This window comes from Cherax quadricarinatus, chromosome 47, assembly GCF_038502225.1.
Source record: "Cherax quadricarinatus isolate ZL_2023a chromosome 47, ASM3850222v1, whole genome shotgun sequence".
In the NCBI taxonomy this organism is placed as follows: domain Eukaryota; kingdom Metazoa; phylum Arthropoda; class Malacostraca; order Decapoda; family Parastacidae; genus Cherax; species Cherax quadricarinatus.
In genome coordinates, this window is record NC_091338.1 from 2,764,777 (window position 1) to 2,784,509 (window position 19,733).

The following is a 19,733-nucleotide window of genomic DNA, read 5'->3' on the forward strand; positions in this document are numbered from 1 at the left end:
AGTGCTGTATTACGTCATGTGCTGACAACGCTCTAGAGGGAGACGTTCCAATATATTTTTCCTTTTTTGTCCCAGTGAAAGTTGTTCTGCATATCAATCTTTAACTCTTGGTTATAATGAGCCATTTCCTCTATCAAAACTATGGCCCAGCAATGAGTCAGTAGTGACCTGTACTTAACTCAGTGGTGACCTGTACTTAACTCATTGGTGACCTGTACTTAACTGGAGTGGTGACCTGTACTTAACTCTGTGAAGAAGTGCTTTGTGTGCTCCCCGTGGACTGAACCAAGATGCCCTCCATCGAGCAACTTTACCAGCAGCTTAAGGAAGAATTGAGAGTAGCGAAGATGGAGATACGGAGATTGACTGAGGAAAACAAGAGGATTCGTAGTATTCCTCCCGTTTCGAGTCCCCAGGTCAAGAAGGGATCGTGGTCCGTGGCTGGACAGCAGGGGACTACGAAGTTGACGATCAAGAAGACAAATGGAAAGCCAGAAACGATGAAGAAGAAAGAGACTGCTGTGGAAACTCATGTGGAAACCTCCAACGCATTCTCAGTGCTACCCGACGAATGTGAGATGACTACTGGGACCGTCACGACGAACGACAACAAGGAAGGTAAGAATATTGTTGTTGTTGGGGATAGCCAGGTTAGATATATGGATAGGGCATTCTGCTTGAAGGACAGGAGTAGGAGACAGAGGGTTTGCTTTCCTGGGGCTAGGATGGAGGACATTGTTAGCCGGCTTGACAACATCATGAACGTAATGGGATCAATCCTATTATTTGCCTCAATGCTGGAGGCAATGTAGGCAAGCGTAGAAGTGAGGATTTAGTTAGGAAGTTCAGGACAGCTATAGACATCATTAGGAAGAAGGGGGGGGGGGCGCCCTGTTATATGTGGCATTTTGCCAAGAAGAGGTGTTGGTAATGAATGGTTGTCCAGAGCAATTGGTATTAATTGTTGGCTGGATAAACACTGTAAGGATAATACAGTACCATTCATTGACAACTGGGACAACTTCTATGGCCGAAATGACATGTATACCAGGGATGGGGTTCACTTATCCAGGGCAGGTGTGGGTTTTCTTGCTAACTCAGTTGAGGGGGTTGTTAGGACTTTAAACTAGGATTAGTTAGAGGTATGGGTTTAGAAATGATAAATAATGAGTATGGATATATTGACTTATGCTCTGATATTAAGAATCTTAATAGTAACTGTCATGGAGTAACTCTGGGTAATGATAATTTCAGAAATTTTGTAAAAACAAAGATGAATAGGAAAAATGTGCAGAAGAAAAAACGTATGATGGTATTTTATGCTAACAGTCGAAGTGCAAGAAATAAAATTAATGAACTACGTTTGGTAGCATGTGCTGGGAACTTTGATATCATTGCATTAACTGAAACATGGTATGACTTAAAGAGTCGGGATATGACTGCTGAGTGTAATATTCAGGGATTTAAGTTGTTCAATGTGGATAGATGTAATGGGAAGGGGGGAGGAGTTGCATTATATGTTCGAGAAAATATTAATTGTTGCATAAAAACAGGTATAAAAATAGATGGAGCAGTAACAGAATCTGTTTGGGTAGAGTTTGTAGAGGGTCAAGAAAAACTAATTCTATGTGTAATATACCGACCTCCAGGCTTGGATCACGATAGAGGGAGACTTCTTTGGGACGAAATTGTTAGGGCTTCTAGACACAATAACATAGTTATAGTAGGGGACTTTAACTTTATTCAAATTGACTGGAATTCTTTGACAGGTAATCTAGAGTCCAGTGACTTTATGGAAACAGTTCAGGACTGTTTTCTGAAGCAGAGCGTGACAGAGCCTACCAGGGGCGATAATTTGCTAGACCTAGTCTTGGCAAATAAGGAAACACTCGTGAATAATCTGGAGATCACTGAAGAGCTTGGCGCAAGTGATCACAAATCCATCACATTTAGCATTAACTGGGAATGCAAGAATAATGATAATATAGTAAAAATCCCTGATTTCCGTTCAGCCGATTATAATGGACTTAGGGAATATCTGTCTAATCTTGATTGGGGTTATCTAGCTAATGATTTTATTGATTATGGAGGGATCTGCTTTTATGATTTTTTTCTTAATAATGTACACCGTGCCCAGAGTATATACATTCCCCAGGGAGATATTAGGTCTAATAATAACGATCCCAAATGGGTTAACAGTAGGTTAAAGCATCTATTAGGGGAGAAAAGGGGAATTTATAGGCGCATCAGAAGAGGAGAGGTTAACCTTACTGACCAATATGTTCAGCTTAAAAGAGAAGTAAAAAGGGGGATTAGAAAGGCTAAACGTGACAATGAAATTAGAGTTGCTAGTGAATCAAAGACTAATTCAAAGGGGTTCTTTCAAGTGTATAGGACGAAGGTGAAGGAAAAAGTAGGACCTCTGAAAATTGGGAATGGACAGCTGACGGATAATGAACTGGAAATGTGTTCCTTATTTAATGACTATTTTTTTGTCAGTTTTCACACAGGAAGATGTAAATGAGATTCCAGTAATTAACAATTATTTAGTTCCTGATGAATTTAAATTAACTAATATTACTGTCACGAGGGACATGGTTATTAAACAGATAGACAAACTGAAGCAAAATAAGTCCCCGGGACCCGATGAGTTGTTTTCCAGGGTACTTAAGGAATGCAAGATGGCGCTTAGTCAGCCATTAACGAGTGTGTTTAATGCGTCCATCCTTACCGGTGTTGTGCCAGAGTTGTGGAAGATGGCTAATGTGGTTCCTATATTCAAATCAGGGGATAAGTCCACTCCTTCAAATTACCGTCCAATAAGCCTGACATCTACAGTGGGCAAGTTATTAGAATCAATTATAGCTGACATTATTAGAAGTCACCTTGAAGAGCATAACTTGATAAATGAATCTCAGCATGGATTCACGAGAGGTCGTTCCTGATTACGAAATCGTAATGACACGATTGCAAACAAACCATACTCCGGCCGGGATTGAACCCGCGGTCAGAGAGTCTCAAAACTCCTGCCTGACAAACTTGCTGACGCTCTTCAAAAGAACATTTGAGGCAGTTGACAGTGATAAGGAATATGATATTGTTTATTTGGATTTTAGTAAAGCCTTCGATAGAGTACCTCACAGGAGACTCTTGAAAAAAGTGGCAGCTCATGGTATAGGAGGTAAAGTTCTAGCATGGATAGAGGCATGGCTTACCAATAGAAAGCAGAGAGTTACCATTAATGGAGTGAAATCTGAATGGGGATTAGTCACTAGTGGCGTTCCACAAGGATCAGTCTTAGGCCCTCTCTTGTTCATAATTTACATTAATGACCTTGATGAAGGGATTACGAGCGACATGAGTAAGTTTGCTGATGATACAAAGATAGGCCGTATAATTCACTCTGAGGAGGATAACAATGAACTCCAGGACGATTTGGACAAATTAATGTCCTGGTCTGAAAAATGGCAGATGAAGTTCAATGTGGATAAGTGTAAGGTACTTGCCCTTGGTAATGAAAATTACCCTCGAAGCTATAATCTAGGTGAAGTAGAGCTTGATCATGCAGAATGTGAAAAGGACTTGGGAGTCATGGTGAGCAGAAATCTAAAGCCAAGGCAGCAGTGCCTTAGTGTGCGCAACAAGGCCAACAGATTACTTGGATTTATCTCAAAAAGTATAAGTAACAGAAGTCCAAAAGTTATTTTACAGCTATATACATCACTAGTGAGGCCTCATTTAGATTATGCTGCTCAGTTTTGGTCCCCTTACTACAGGATGGATATAGACTCATTAGAGAGCATACAGAGAAGAATGACTAAAATGATTTACTGTGTAAGGAACCTCCCGTATGAAGATAGACTTAAAGCCTTAAATCTCCACTCTCTGGAGAGGCGTAGAATGAGGGGAGATATCATTGAAGTGTATAAGTGGATGACGGGCATAAACAAGGGAGATATTAATAAAGTACTGAGGGTGTCGAACCAGGTAAGAACCAGGAATAATGGATTTAAGTTGGATAAATTTAGATTTAGAAAGGACATAGGTAAGTACTGGTTTTCTAGCAGAGTTGTAGATGCGTGGAACAGTCTTCCCAGTGGGGTGATAGAGGCTAGGACCTTGGGTAGCTTTAAGAAGAGACTGGACAAATATATGAGTGGAAGGGGCTGGGTTTGATTGGTGTCATTGGGTACGGGAGTTATTTCTTGGGAAGCTTTAGGTAGTAGTCGTTTTGATAAGGACCTGCCTCGCATGGGTCAGTAGGCCTTCTGCAGTGTTCATCCATTCTTATGTTCTTATGTTCTAATAAACAATAGATTATAAACATCGTGCCGCGCGAAATGTGTCCCATTGTGGGGGGAAAAAGTAAGAAAAATGAGAATTGATTGGGTGATATCGAGGATAATTTTTTTTTATTAAGGGGGGGAGTGATCTATTAGGGTGATAGCTAAGGGTGATAGCGAGGGGGGCGCCCACCTCTTCCTTCTATATCAAGGCTATAAATCCCAATCTATCTGTGCTATGTTGACAGTTTACATTTACGTGGAAAACAGGACACACATGCATGCACTTACGACGTCTTCATTGGATACATTTCGGTCCTGGAACCTTGGTTACTCTTCGGTCCCAGGACGGAAACGTATCATCCATTTTGTAAGTATAAATTTATCTTCTACCTTCATGTCGTTAGTCAGGTGACATGGAAGAAGGAAAACTTACAGGAATTAAATAGGTTACCGAGATATAGTTACGGGAATACATACAATTATCGTAGATTTGATCTGACTCCTTTAAGAAGATCTGACTCCTTTAAGAAGATCTGACTCCTTTAAGAAGATCTGACTCCTTTAAGAAGATCTGACTCCTTTAAGAAGATCTGACTCCTTCAAGAAGATCTGACTCCTTTAAGAAGATCTGACTCCTTTAAGAAGATCTGACTCCTTCAAGAAGATCTGACTCCTTCAAGAAGATCTGACTCCTTTAAGAAGATCTGACTCCTTTAAGAAGATCTGACTCCTTCAAGAAGATCTGACTCCTTCAAGAAGATCTGACTCCTTTAAAAAGATCTGACTCCTTTAAGAAGATCTGACTCCTTCAAGAAGATCTGACTCCTTTAAGAAGATCTGACTCCTTCAAGAAGATCTGACTCCTTTAAGAAGATCTGACTCCTTTAAAAAGATCTGACTCCTTTAAGAAGATCTGATTCCTTCAAGAAGATCTGACTCCTTTAAGAAGATCTGACTCCTTTAAGAAGATCTGACTCCTTCAAGAAGATATGACTCCTTTAAGAAGATCTGACTCCTTTAAGAAGATCTGACTCCTTTAAAAAGATCTGACTCCTTTAAGAAGATCTGACTCCTTCAAGAAGATCTGAAGATCTGACTCCTTCAAGAAGATCTGAAGATCTGACTCCTTCAAGAAGATCTGACTCCTTTAAGAAGATCTGAAGATCTGACTCCTTCAAGAAGATCTGACTCCTTCAAGAAGATCTGACTCCTTCAAGAAGATCTGACTCCTTTAAGAAGATCTGACTCCTTTAAGAAGATCTGACTCCTTTAAGAAGATCTGACTCCTTTAAGAAGATCTGACTCCTTTAAGAAGATCTGACTCCTTTAAGAAGATCTGACTCCTTCAAGAAGATCTGATTCCTTTAAGAAGATCTGACTCCTTCAAGAAGATCTGACTCCTTTAAAAAGATCTGACTCCTTTAAGAAGATCTGACTCCTTCAAGAAGATCTGACTCCTTCTAGAAGATCTGATTCCTTTAAGAAGATCTGACTCCTTTAAAAAGATCTGACTCCTTTAAGAAGATCTGACTCCTTTAAGAAGATCTGACTCCTCCAAGAAGATCTGACTCCTTTAAGAAGATCTGACTCCTTTAAAAAAATCTGACTCCTTCAAGAAGATCTGACTCCTTTAAGAAGATCTGACTCCTTTAAAAAGATCCCAGAGCTAGAGAGAGAAGTTTTTAACTTAACATTTTTGCAAATAAGAAAAAGAAATTTGGACTTTCAATTTCACTGACTTTCTTTTTTTTTTCCTGTCACTCGTGGACTTCGTACAATCCATTTAATTTTTGAGCAATGTTTCCTATTTTTCTAACTAATATATATCTTTGAAAAAAAAAAATCTGAAGCTTGTGAGAAGTTCTACAGTTCTCTGTAGGGAGATAGGGTGAGTCTCCCTATCTAGCGAGGGAGAATCTCCCTATCTATGTAGCATTCAATTTTGTCTTAATAATGGGAGTCGGAGGCATCTTTCAAGATTCATTTCATCCACTATGATCATCACAGGTCAAGGATTCTTTAATCTCTAACGAAGGACTCAAAGTAAATCGTAGTGTTTATAAGCATTGAGATATACACATCTGGGTGTATATATTATTGTTAATGAACACTCGTTAACTGCTTGCTTAATTTAGTGTACAACTTATCAACTACACGATGGGTCATTACGGCTGCATGTGGCCTGTTTGCCTGCGGTTAGGAATTAGAGTAAATTCTCAACATATAGAAATTTACACCTTTCGGTTTATATAAGCTGCTAAACAATGGTTAAGGTCATTAACGTTGCATGTCACCTATTTATTACTAATAAAAAATATTTTAACTTGACTCACGAAATCTTAATGACACGATTGCAAACAAACCATACTACGGGTGGGGTTAGAACCCGAGATCAGAGAGTCACAAAACTCGCAGACCGACACGTTGGCCTGCTAGCTGGTCCAGTGGCTAACGCGTCGGTTTGGAGTTTTGTGACTATCTTATTGCGGGTTCTAACCCCACCCTATTGTAATTTAGGTTACCTCTACGCATATACACATTGAAACATGTATCCCTCTTGCACTTGCACATCAAAAGAGGCTGGTTCACTGGTTAATGGGGCTTAAAGCTTATCAAGTATACGAGGGTCTTAATTTAAGGGTGCACATGACCTTGACACAATCAGACAAAAAACATTGATGGGCCCCGCATGCTTGTGAACAGTGACGGACCTACATTTTTGGGGCTTTGAAGTTTGAACTGTTATGGGGGCCCCTTCGCAACCCCTTTTCAAACAGTAGATCCAAAAATTTTAAGCAATGAGGACTAAAGTGGATTCTGGGGCCCCTGAGGGATTAGGGGTCCTGAAGCTTAAGCTGCATTATCTTCACAGCAGATCCACCCCTGCCTGGGAATATTCCCGTCATCTGCTGCGTCTCACCTGATCCTAGTATATAAAACACTTTAAATGATTAAATAGGACTTAAAGTTAACTCTCAGCCTATATATGCACTAAGACAGGTTAGGTTAAGTAAAGTTCGCCAGGAAACAGGACAAGTGTCTCCTGACGCGGGTCTTAGATGATGACCCGCCATTGGAGCTTTTGGTCATCTGACCGAGGCCTTCCACTGGCTTACCGGTCCACACAAGAAAACTACACTCATGAGAATATATATATATATATATATATATATATATATATATATATATATATATATATATATATATATATATATATATATATATATAAATACAAAGTACTTAACACTGGTTGTTATAAATCTTACATAGACTAATCCTTTAAAAAAATATTAATTTCATGGGTATTTTATATATTTTTTCCCCCGAGTGGCGGTGCGCTAATTGCTGACGTCTGTTAAAATGACGTTCATTAAGCAGAGAGTTTTTAGTGTAAGAAATAAATGATAAATGTCTGATTAATTATATAAGTAATGATAAAACATCTGCTAGAATTTTTAAACCACGAACTTTCCTCTGATAAAAATATATTCATTAGCAATCATGTTTTTTCTTTTTAAATTAAATAAGGACCAAATTATTATTGTTATTATTATTATTATTATTATTATTATTATTATTATTATTATTATTATTATTATTATTAGTAGTAGTAGTAGTAGTAGTAGTAGTAGTAGTAGTAGTAGTAGTACTAGTAGTAATAATAGTAGTCTCGTTATTATAATAATTATTATTATTATTATTATTATTATTAAGAGCCCAGACAACGCCTGGGGAATGGGAGTTAATCTCTAACTGCTTGGATGAAGAGCGCTTCACCAAACACTTACACTCCGATAAAGGGTAAAAACCGGGAATAAATAATGTGAATTCTAACAATATTCCTGGCACTATTCCTGGCACTATTCCCTTAACACTGGCAAAAGTGAAGTCACTGGAAGCCATTTATCTCTATTGGGTTAAATTATCTCAGAAAACAGGAAAAAAAACACACCAAAAACTGTCTTTATTTTATAGTCTCTTTGACAGCAGAAAAAAAATGAAATTTACTCTTTTTGAAAACGAAAAAAAATCGTCCATGAATGCCCTAAAAAGAGATATCATAGAAAACAGAAAAATCACTAAATTATCCCCGAACTCTTCTTCGAGTGTCACTGAACACAGAATTAAAAACTAAACAAACCAGGACAATAACACTTAACTACATTTTGATAATGCACATCAGCAATAGCAGCATAAATACGCTGTTGACTGACATAATGGATGGGCTTAGCTTAATTCCCAGCGAAGTGAAATTCCCAAAATAGCACATGGTGCAGCATTGACTGCTTTACAGTTTGCTAGTTTCAAACGATCTGCCGGGATATGTGGCAGATTTTTAATAGCCTAAACTCGTGGAGGGTATTGGCCTTCAATGTAGAATTTGCTGCCGATAATCGCATTGGCGTGCATTACCAAACCATACCACGGGTGGGGAGAGAACCCGCGATCAGAGAGTCAGAAAACTCCAGACCGACGCGCTAGCCATTACCGGCAAGAAAAGCATAAGTAATAGAGATTTTTAGGAAGTTGTACACCTTGAAGGAGGATCCTTGCTCCTTGTCGCGGCAAAGGGGGGGAACTGGACCTCTTATTTCTCTTCGTAGGATCGAATCTAAATATCCATTAGCCTTCCCACTCTCTGCGCTGTTTCTTGCTGTGTGTAAATTATCTTAGACATGTGTAACTATTGAAATTATTTGTGTGTTGACAGTCTCTGGCTCGAAATGGCTTGAGGATCCGATTACAATGATGGTTTCTTATCATTTATAAGTTCAGAGGTTGAATAAGGCTGAAGAGGGTTGAGGAGAGTTAACGTGGTGTTAAGGAGGGTTGATGCGCCAGGTTGAGGAAGGTTAAAGAGGATTAGAGATGAGTGAACGGGATGCAGGAGACAAGATTTTATCAACAGTGAGAGATAATCACCATATTGAAGCAGGATGCTCCACAACAAGCCCTTGGAAATAAATGGTATAAAATACCGACACAGTGGAAATATAAACACAAATGCAGTATAATGTGATCCTTTATTGACAACGTTTCACCCACACAGTGGGCTTTTTCAAGTCACACACGGATCTACACGGATCCGTGTGTGACTTGAAAAAGCCCACTGTGTGGGTGAAACGTTGTCAATAAAGGATCACATTATACTGCATTTGTGTTTATATTTCCACAACAAGCCCTTACTGAGACAACGTTTCGCTTTCAGTAAAACTATCAGTTATGTGTCGCTCTGGGTATAACTAACAAGTTATGTGTCGTTATGTGTAGAGCTTCATCAAGTCATACTTTGCTCTGTGTAAAGCTTTATAAAGCCATGTATAGCTATATATAGATCATTATCAAGTCGACTCGCTCTATGTAGACCTTTATCAAATTATCTGTCGATTTATGTAGAGCTTCATTGAGTAATGTTTGGATAAATCTCTCTGTGTAGAGCTTATCCAAGCCATGTTTCACTCTAAGTAGAGCTCTGTCAAATCATGACACGATACAGCTCTAAACAGAGAGATACGTTGTTCCAAACAAAAGCGTCTTCCCCAACACTTGTCTTTTCCCCCTCACTGTTTCTTCACTACAAGTGGCCAACTCAAAACGCAAAAGGCTTTTGTGAGTACTGTTTAGTAGCGTCAGCTTGGCAATTAGCGGACGGAGAGTCGAACCTCCAGCACCACACCTATTGCTGAATAAGGGTCTAGCACTTGGCGTAAAGCGTGTGTTGTGTTGTACATTGGGAATAATACGTCCACAGAGGCGTCAGAAGTCGATTTGGTATTAGTATGACAATACCAGTGTTTAAAACGTCGGTTGAGGGGCGTTCTGTCACAAAGGAAACTTTTATTAAAGACGATATTTCGCCACAACTGGGCTTTATTAAGCATACTGTGTGGGCAAAACTGTAAAAAAATATAGCAGGAGAAATGTGCAGTGGAACGACGTTTCGCCCTAGGGAGTGTTTTTTTTTACAAGTAAAAACGTTCTCAGAGCGAAGCGTTATCCCAAATAATATCTTGTTCTCCGACTTGTGTCTTTGTGTTGAAATTCCTTGAACACTGAGAGTACGACGAGTCTTCATGAAGATCACGACCTTGTAAACATAACTTGGGTTCAGTGAAAATTTGAGACAAACATGAATTACTCAGTTTGTCTGAGTCGAGACTCCATGAAAATGTACTTTCAGGACCTGAGTGAGAGTGCAGGTCGATTATAAGGATGGCAATGTCGATAGAAACTCTGGGTTGCCTTTGAGAAAGACCTTCCAAGAATAGGCCAGGTGGCTTGCCGCAGTGTTCCTCCATTCTTATGTTCTTACCACTGAGTCGGGATGGGAGAAGAGGAACTGACTCAGTATACTTTGATATGCTGAGTCAGTGGGGAAAGGAAAGAGGAGCGGAAAGGTAGATTTTTAACGTACCGAGTCATAGGTAAAGAAAAACCAGATTGCAGGCTTGATCCTACTGGGTTATGGGAGAAAAGGGATCCAAAATACACAAATAACCCACATATAGGTGAATGAAGCTTCTGTCTCTATGTGCGGGTTAGCTGTGTATTGTTCCAGTCACGGTATTGTGCCCTTTTTGAGGATCCCGAAGGGAGGCTGTAGCCTAAGGAGTCAGGGAAAGGGAAGAAAATAGGTCCAAACCAGAAGTAGCAATATTCCTTACCTACGACGTTGAGAAAGGCGAGTAGCTCACAGAAGAAGTATCTATAAGCCCACCAGTTGTGGTGCTTGAGGTTGTCGGCGAGGTAGTCTAGTAGCAGTTTCTTCTTCTGTTTCTTCTCCACCTCGGAGCAGATACCCACGTCCAGATCCATCATCAAGGCGTGGATTTTCCCACCTTCCCAATTTTTCCACATCCACCTCGGCGCATAGAAGCAGATTGCCTGCAAGATTAAAGGGCAGGGACGTCATGCCAGACTGTTGAAGAGGGCGTAGAAGAAGGAACAGCGTGGAAGAACAGAATACAGAAGGTTGTACAGGAAGGGCAAGAGGTAAAGAATAAAGGGAAAAAAATATATATACATATGTCAAAAAGCATAGCTCAGTTGTCAAGTACCTGGGCTGAGTGTCAAGTACCTGGGCTGAGTGTCAAGTACCTGGGCTGAGTGTCAAGTACCTGGGCTGAGTGTCAAGTACCTGGGCTGAGTGTCAAGTACCTGGGCTGAGTGTCAAGTACCTGGGCTGAGTGTCAAGTACCTGGGCTGAGTGTCAAGTACCTGGGCTGAGTGTCAAGTACCTGGGCTGAGTGTCAAGTACCTGGGCTGAGTGTCAAGTACCTGGGCTGAGTGTCAAGTACCTGGGCTGAGTGTCAAGTACCTGGGCTGAGTGTCAAGTACCTGGGCTGAGTGTCAAGTACCTGGGCTGAGTGTCAAGTACCTGGACTGAGTGTCAAGTACCTGGGCTGAGTGTCAAGTACCTGGGCTGAGTGTCAAGCACCTTGGTTGAGTGTCAAGTACCTGGGCTGAGTGTCAAGTACCTGGGCTGAATGTCAAATACCTGGGCTGAGAGTCAAGTACCCAGGCTGAGTGTCAAGTACCCAGGCTGAGTGTCAAGTACCCAGGCTGAGTGTCAAGTACCCAGGCTGAGTGTCAAGTACCCAGGCTGAGTGTCAAGTACCCAGGCTGAGTGTCAAGTACCCAGGCTGAGTGTCAAGTATATAATACGCTCACCATCCCACTGACACAAGTATCCCTCAACACGAGAATATGGACAAAAGTCTGTATATAACACCGATCATTGTGATGTACAAGACACGTGTGGTGGCAAGAGTGGGAGTGAAATGGCGAAACTGATCAAGACGTTCATGAAGGCAACGTTTCGCCTCAAGCGGACTGAAGAATCCACTAGTAGCGAAATGTTTCCTTAAAGTCTTGATCAGTGGATATGTGTCTTTTCTCAACACATGTACAGTGTTAATTTTATCAAGGCAACATTCTGTTATAAACGTTTTTTTCAGGCCTATGGGGAAGGCCTATCTGGAAGGCATAAATATGCTAACATTGCATATGTGTCTCATTTCACATAAGAACAGTGAACAAAACACTGAAATCTCATGAATAATGAACAATCAGTGTCTTGGGCCACGAGCGGCCTCGGGAGCCCCTCTTCAGAAGATCATGAAACAAGCACTGCTGATAATGATAACAAAATTTCGTCTCTAGCAGGATATTTCACCTTCAAGAACTAGAAAGATTCTGGATCATTCAAGGTCAAGGCACACTGCAAGTTTTGGATCCCTCAAGGTCATGGTCATTGCAAGGTTTGGGCTCGCACAAATTCATGGTCCACTACAAGCTTGGGTTCACTATCGGTCATGGTCCACTACAGGTTTGGGTTCACAAAAGGCTAGAATCCACTGCAGGTTAGGGCTCACTTTCTCCCAGGGTCTACTAAAGGCTTAGGTTCATTCTACTTCAGGATTAACTGCCTGATTGGATTCACACATGCTCAACTTCCACAAGAGGATTGAATTCACTCAACGGCATAGTCCACCATTATGTCTCAGGATCCATTATATTAAGGTTCATTCTAAGAGAAAGTACACTACAAGGCAGGGTTCTATAATAAGCCAGGGTTCATTTTATACCACGTTCTACTACAGGGAAAGGCTCATCGTAAGCTAAGATTCACTATGGAACACCTGTCACTAAACAGCAACACTAAATCAGGATTCACTAGGGATTACGTACCACTAGGGGTGAGGGATTATAAGGGAAAAGGATTTAGAGTATATGAGAATCCTTCCCTAATTATGTTAAGTAGGGAAGGTTGTGGAGCAGAGTGGGATGGGTGTGGCAGGGGAAAGGGATAGCATGGGATAGTGTGGACAAGGGTTTTGGATCGTGGAATAGACGTTAAACAGGTTTAGGAAAGGGGAAGATGGGTGTGGGATGGGTCTTGGAGACGTGAGGTGGGTGTGTTAGATGTATTGGAAGGTGTTGGATGAGTATATGAGGGCATGAGATGGATGTCATCCACTATGGGTCATTGAATCATGAAGGTCAGGTTGTACTCTAGGCAAAAAGATCCGCTGTGAATCATGTTCCACAGAAGGTTCGAGTATCCTCTAGAAATCTAGCATTCTAAAATGAATATTAGGGTGGTAATAAACCTCTCAATGTCCTCTATAGATCTAAATATCACTTATATCACGAACCTCTACAAGTCATAACTCCTTGTAGGATAGAATCCTCTATAGATCAAATAACCATATAAAACCGGTTCCATTATACGTCACATTTCAAGGGTATTATAAGCCACGTTCAGTACAGGACAATGGAAAGGTTCAGTACAGGACAATGGACATTTGGAGAGACGATTAAGATCCAACTGGAGGAAAGCAAAAATACTACTCGAAATAACACAGAGCTACGTTGGGAGACACAGGTGATACTAGAGCACATATGACAATGGTACACAAAACAAGATCACCCATGAGACAAACATATACATGCGGTAGGATATGCAGGATGTAAAGGGTAAAATACGAGCAAACAACTTGACAGATAAATTAGTTATCCCTTCGTGATCAAGACGAAAACAAACAGTGACGGTGAGATAATAAACAGCAGTGATTTCTACAGGAGACTGAGTACGAGTGATTACGATCACGGTAATCACCGTTATGAACAATAATTCAGGTGATAAAGTAACGAAATTACCGAAATTTTAGTAAACGCTTTAAAACGCTGACAAATCAGTAGACTGAAATGACTCCTGACGAGGATCTGAGACACGTTTGTTTTACGTGAAATAATCCCAACGAATAACAGTGAAAAAAAACGAAATTTAGAGAGCATTCTACAAACTAGAACAGTAAAACACAGTAGAAAATGTAGGTGAACACTAGAGAAGGGTGAACTTTTGAGAAAAGTGCATTTGTGGTGCAGTAAATAACACACAAAATACAACCCTACAACAGTGTAAACAAAAGGAAAAGAACAGCAATGGCTGATGGCTTAGGCAAAGTGAACAATACAAAAGGTAGCATAATAGGAAAACGAACATAAGAGAACAATGAACAGAAAAGAGTAGATAACACTGGTCGAGAACAATTGACAAAATGCTCGCTAAGCCACAATGAACGCCAGTGAACACTGAACAACAAACGAGAACAAAGAAAACAGAACAGTAAACGAGCTGAGCGGGACAAAAGCTCTTTGCTTGCAAATGACTTTCTCATTAAAGCTAAAGCCTGAATAGCTTTATAAATAGAGCTAAAAGAAATTGTGTGTGAGAAGACTTAGATATGAGTTAGATAAGACTCGCCTAGCATCGGTTATTAGGGACACTGAGGCTAATACGTCCTGCAGTGTGGACCAGTAAATCAGCTACACTATTCCTCATATTTTTGTATCATTTAACATCTCAAGGAGATCGGGAGATCATAAAACCAGAGGAGATATAATCATTGCATAAAAGATACTCAGATTGTCATCCTTATTATACTCATGGGGAAGAACTAAATCTCTAGGGGTTGAACAACGCCTGGAGAACCGGTAATAATCTGCTTTAATTCACAGAAGGAAAGGTGGAACTGGTTCTGATAAAGTTGGTAGAATTACCGACAATATGTAAAGTAAAAGGACACAAGTGCAACTAATTGACATTTATTGTGGCAACGTTTCGCTCTCCAGGAGCTTTATCAAGCCATTACAAACAATACATGGACACATAAGCAAAAATGTATTGTTTGTAATGGCTTGATAAAGCTCCTGGAGAGCGAAACGTTGCCACAATAAATGTCATTAGTTGCACTTGTGTCCTTTTACTTTACGGAACTGGTTCTTTTGATAAAGAACAATGTAATATCAAGATCAAGTACTCAGACATAAAGTTGAAAGAGATGATCTTAAATCTAATGTTCAAATGAACCGGAAGGAACTTGAGAAATATTTACCTCAGGGTAAACTTAGTGAACGTATGGAATTCCTGAGAGATGTGGTGGAACGTCATCTCCGTCCGTGTTACTCAAAATTAGATATGACAGAGTCCAAAATGGCAGGGAAGGATGTTAGAAAACTTTAAATTAGCAGTTAGTGAAGGTGCATAAAATGGGCCCATGGGGCTCAACCCTTGTAACCATAACTAGGTGAGTACAGCCATGTGAATATGTTAGTGTTAGTGCATCACCAGAAAGGGATACACTTCAAGGGTACACTTCAAGGGTACACTTTATTCTAATCCATAAGGCTGGGTACACCGCAAGACATGGTGCACTTCAAGGGTATGCTTCACGGGTATGCTGCAGGGTACACGTCAAGGCAGGGTACACTTCAAGGCAGGGTACACTTCAAGGCAGGGTACACTTCAAGGCAGGGTACACGTCAAGGCAGGGTACACTTCAAGGCAGGGTACACTTCAAGGCAGGGTGCACTTCAAGGCAGGGTACACTTCAAGGCAGGGTACACTTCAAGGCAGGGTACACTTCAAGGCAGGGTACACTTCAAGGCAGGGTACACTTCAAGGCAGGGTACACTTCAAGGCAGGGTACACTTCAAGGCAGGGTACACTTCAAGGCAGGGTACACTTCAAGGCAGGGTACACTTCAGGGCAGGGTACACTTCAAGGCAGGGTACACTTCAAGGCAGGGTACACTTCAAGGCAGGGTACACTTCAAGGCAGGGTACACTTCAGGGCAGGGTACACTTCAAGGCAGGGTACACTTCAAGGCAGGGTACACTTCAAGGCAGGGTACACTTCAAGGCAGGGTACACTTCAAGGCAGGGTACACTTCAAGGCAGGGTACACTTCAAGGCAGGGTACACTTCAAGGCAGGGTACACTTCAAGGCAGGGTACACTTCAAGGCAGGGTACACTTCAGGGCAGGGTACACTTCAAGGCAGGGTACACTTCAAGGCAGGGTACACTTCAAGGCAGGGTACACTTCAAGGCAGGGTACACTTCAAGGCAGGGTACACTTCAAGGCAGGGTACACTTCAAGGCAGGGTACACTTCAAGGCAGGGTACACTTCAAGGCAGGGTACACTTCAAGGCAGGGTACACTTCAAGGCAGGGTACACTTCAAGGCAGGGTACACTTCAAGGCAGGGTACACTTCAAGGCAGGGTACACTTCAAGGCAGGGTACACTTCAAGGCAGGGTACACTTCAAGGCAGGGTACACTTCAAGGCAGGGTACACTTCACTTCAAGGCAGGCAGGGTACACGTCAAGGCAGGGTACACTTCAAGGCAGGGTACACTTCAAGGCAGGGTACACTTCAAGGCAGGGTACACTTCAAGGCAGGGTACACTTCAAGGCAGGGTACACTTCAAGGCAGGGTACACTTCAAGGCAGGGTACACTTCAAGGCAGGGTACACTTCAAGGCAGGGTACACTTCAAGGCAGGGTACACTTCAAGGCAGGGTACACTTCAAGGCAGGGTACACTTCAAGGCAGGGTACACTTCAAGGCAGGGTACACTTCAAGGCAGGGTACACTTCAAGGCAGGGTACACTTCAAGGCAGGGTACACTTCAGGGCAGGGTACACTTCAAGGCAGGGTACACTTCAAGGCAGGGTACACTTCAGGGCAGGGTACACTTCAAGGCAGGGTACACTTCAGGGTACACTTCAAGGCAGGGTGCACTTCAAGGCAGGGTACACTTCAAGGCAGGGTACACTTCAAGGCAGGGTACACTTCAATGCAGGGTACACTTCAAGGCAGGATACACTTCAAGGCAGGGTACACTTCAAGGCAGGGTACACTTCAAGGCAGGGTACACTTCAAGGCAGGGTACACTTCATGGCAGTGTACACTTCAGGGCAGGGTACACTTCAGGCAGGGTGCACTTCAAGGCAGGGTACACTTTCACTTCAAAGGCAGGGTACACTTCAAGGCAGGGTACACTTCAAGGCAGGGTACACTTTACACTTCAAGGCAGGGTACACTTCAAGGCAGGGTACACTTCAAAGGGCAGGGTACACTTCAAGGCAGGGTACACTTCAAGGCAGGGTACACTTCAAGGCAGGGTACACTTCAAGGCAGGGTACACTTCAAGGCAGGGTACACTTCAAGGCAGGGTACACTTCAAGGCAGGGTACACTTCAAGGCAGGGTACACTTCAAGGCAGGGTACACTTCAAGGCAGGGTACACGTCAAGGCAGGGTACACTTCAAGGCAGGGTACACTTCAAGGCAGGGTACACTTCAAGGCAGGGTACACTTCAAGGCAGGGTACACTTCAAAGCAAGGACAATTCACTGAAGGTTTAATATGATAGAATACAATGCTGTGGAAACTAAAACATTTCACAGCTTCAAGGTAAGGTATGACAGATGAAGATCACTCTGAATAATTCATTGTTATCGAGGTGAAACCATAAACTAGAGTATTACAAATATCACAAATTTAATGAGGCAATTACTTAGCTACTGCTGGCAGCCTTCATGATGAGAGCAAAGCACGTGTATGTGTGTGTGTGTGTGTGTGTGTGTGTGTGTGTGTGTGTGTGTGTGTTGTATTCTCCAGACTGATGATAACCTATGACAGACCGAAACTCTGTACGGTATTTGCTTGCTCTATCTCGCTCTCTAGTTCATCACACTTGCTATAATAAAAATGACTTAATTTCCAAACATCCCTGCTGCTCATCTGCGTATTTATCTGCCATCTGTGCTCCCAAAGACTTCCTCTATCTGTTTTATGTCCCTATCCTGTAATCTGAGTATCAGACGCGCCATGATGATGATGATAATAATAATAATAATAATAATAATAATAATAATAATAATAATAATAATTTTATTTCTACAAGTACATGTACAAGGTATACAGACCTAGCTGATATCAATGACATACTACTATATAGAAAGCCCCTTGTTACGTAGAGCATTTCGGGCAGATTAGGACAATTTTGTCCCGGGATGCGACCCACGCCGGTAGACTAACACCCAGGTACCCATTTTATACTGATGGGTGACCATGGACAACCGGTGTAAGAAAATACGCCCAAGGTTTCATCCCTCGCCGGGAATCGAACCCGGACACCCTCACAGTATGAAGCGAGAGCTTTTGCCACCAGGCCACGGGCCACCGTGGCCTGTTATTAGCATAGCATGAGTTCCTAAAACCTCTCATAGTTCATGCCTATCAGCTCCTTACATTTGGATATCCGCGAGTTTCTTTACGCAGGTGTGGGCTCCACGCAGGCACCGCTACTTTTCTTCTAAGGTTGCCGAAACAAGGCTTAGGTTACATAGTTTAGTGTATGCGGAGGTCGTTATGAGGTTCGCGATTAGTACAACACTTGGTTATCTTTATTACCGAATAAGTCAAGTGTCATCAGCTTGACGGTATTATCATTGATAATATCAACAGTATCACATAAGCGGTTGATATGTGTTACTGGTGATACCCTCGGTGTGATGCTCACTCCAGTCCACCCACTCCTCTTTCTCTCTCTCTCCCACTTTCTTGCCACTGTTAAGTCATAATATAAGACATTTGTAATGCAGGATTTGCTATCCATAAACTCACACTGGTTATCATATATGTTTGACTCTTTCTAGGTGCGTCACTACTCTCTTTCCTTATTTTTGTTCCAGTTTATTATCCGGTGACGTAGCACAAGAAACTGATCCGTGATTCAGTGCTTCAAGTCTATTCTAATTTGCTGTTGTCTAGCTGTTTTTTTTTTATTATATTTGAGTTCCTTATTAGCCCTTACACTTTCTCCTTTGCTTTTCATTTATTCCTTTGCTTTTCTTTGTAATTTTTCCATCCTGCTCGATTCTTCCATCCTCTTCTCTTTCTTCCTTGCTCCTGAGTCAGGGCTTCTTTCAACCTTTGTCTGTGTGTGTGTGTGTACTCACCTATTTGTACTCACCTATTTGTGGTTGCAGGGGTCGAGTCACAGCTCCTGGCCCCGCCTCTTCGCTGATTGCTACTAGGTCCTCTCTCTCCCTGCTCCATGAGCTCTATCATACCTCGCCTTAAAACTATGTATGGTTCCCGCCTCCACTACGTCACTTTCTAGGCTATTCCACGGCCTGACTATTCTATGACTGAAGAAATACTTCCTAACATCCCTTTGATTCATCTGAGTCTTCAACTTCCAATTGTGACCTCTTGTGTCTGTGTCCCATCTCTGGAACATCCCGTCTTTGTCCACCTTGTCTATTACGCGCAGTATTTTATATGTCGTTATCATGTCTCCCCTGACCCTCCTGTCCTCCAGTGTCGTCAGGCCGATTTCCCTCAACCTTTCTTCGTAGGACAATCCCCGTAGCTCTGGGACTAGTCTTGTTGCAAACCTTTGCACTTTCTCTAATTTCTTGACGTGTTTGACTAGGTGTGGATTCCAAACTGATGCTGCATACTCCAGTATGGGCCTGACGTAAATGGTATACAGAGTCTTAAACGAATCCTTACTGAGGTATCGGAACGCTATCCGTAGGTTTGCCAGGCGCCCGTATGCTGCAGCAGTTATCTGATTGATGTGCGCCT

At 41.8% G+C, this 19,733-nt stretch overlaps 1 protein-coding gene across 1 annotated transcript in view; it reads right to left on the reverse strand.

The window, feature by feature from the left end:
- shakB (shaking B) overlaps positions 1-19,733 on the reverse strand; it is a 576,504-nt gene that overhangs the window by 163,003 nt on the left and 393,768 nt on the right. The window contains exon 2 of the mRNA XM_070094664.1: positions 10,952-11,171. Within this exon, the coding sequence (XP_069950765.1) occupies positions 10,952-11,171 (220 nt within the window). The remainder of the gene's footprint in view (positions 1-10,951; positions 11,172-19,733) is intronic.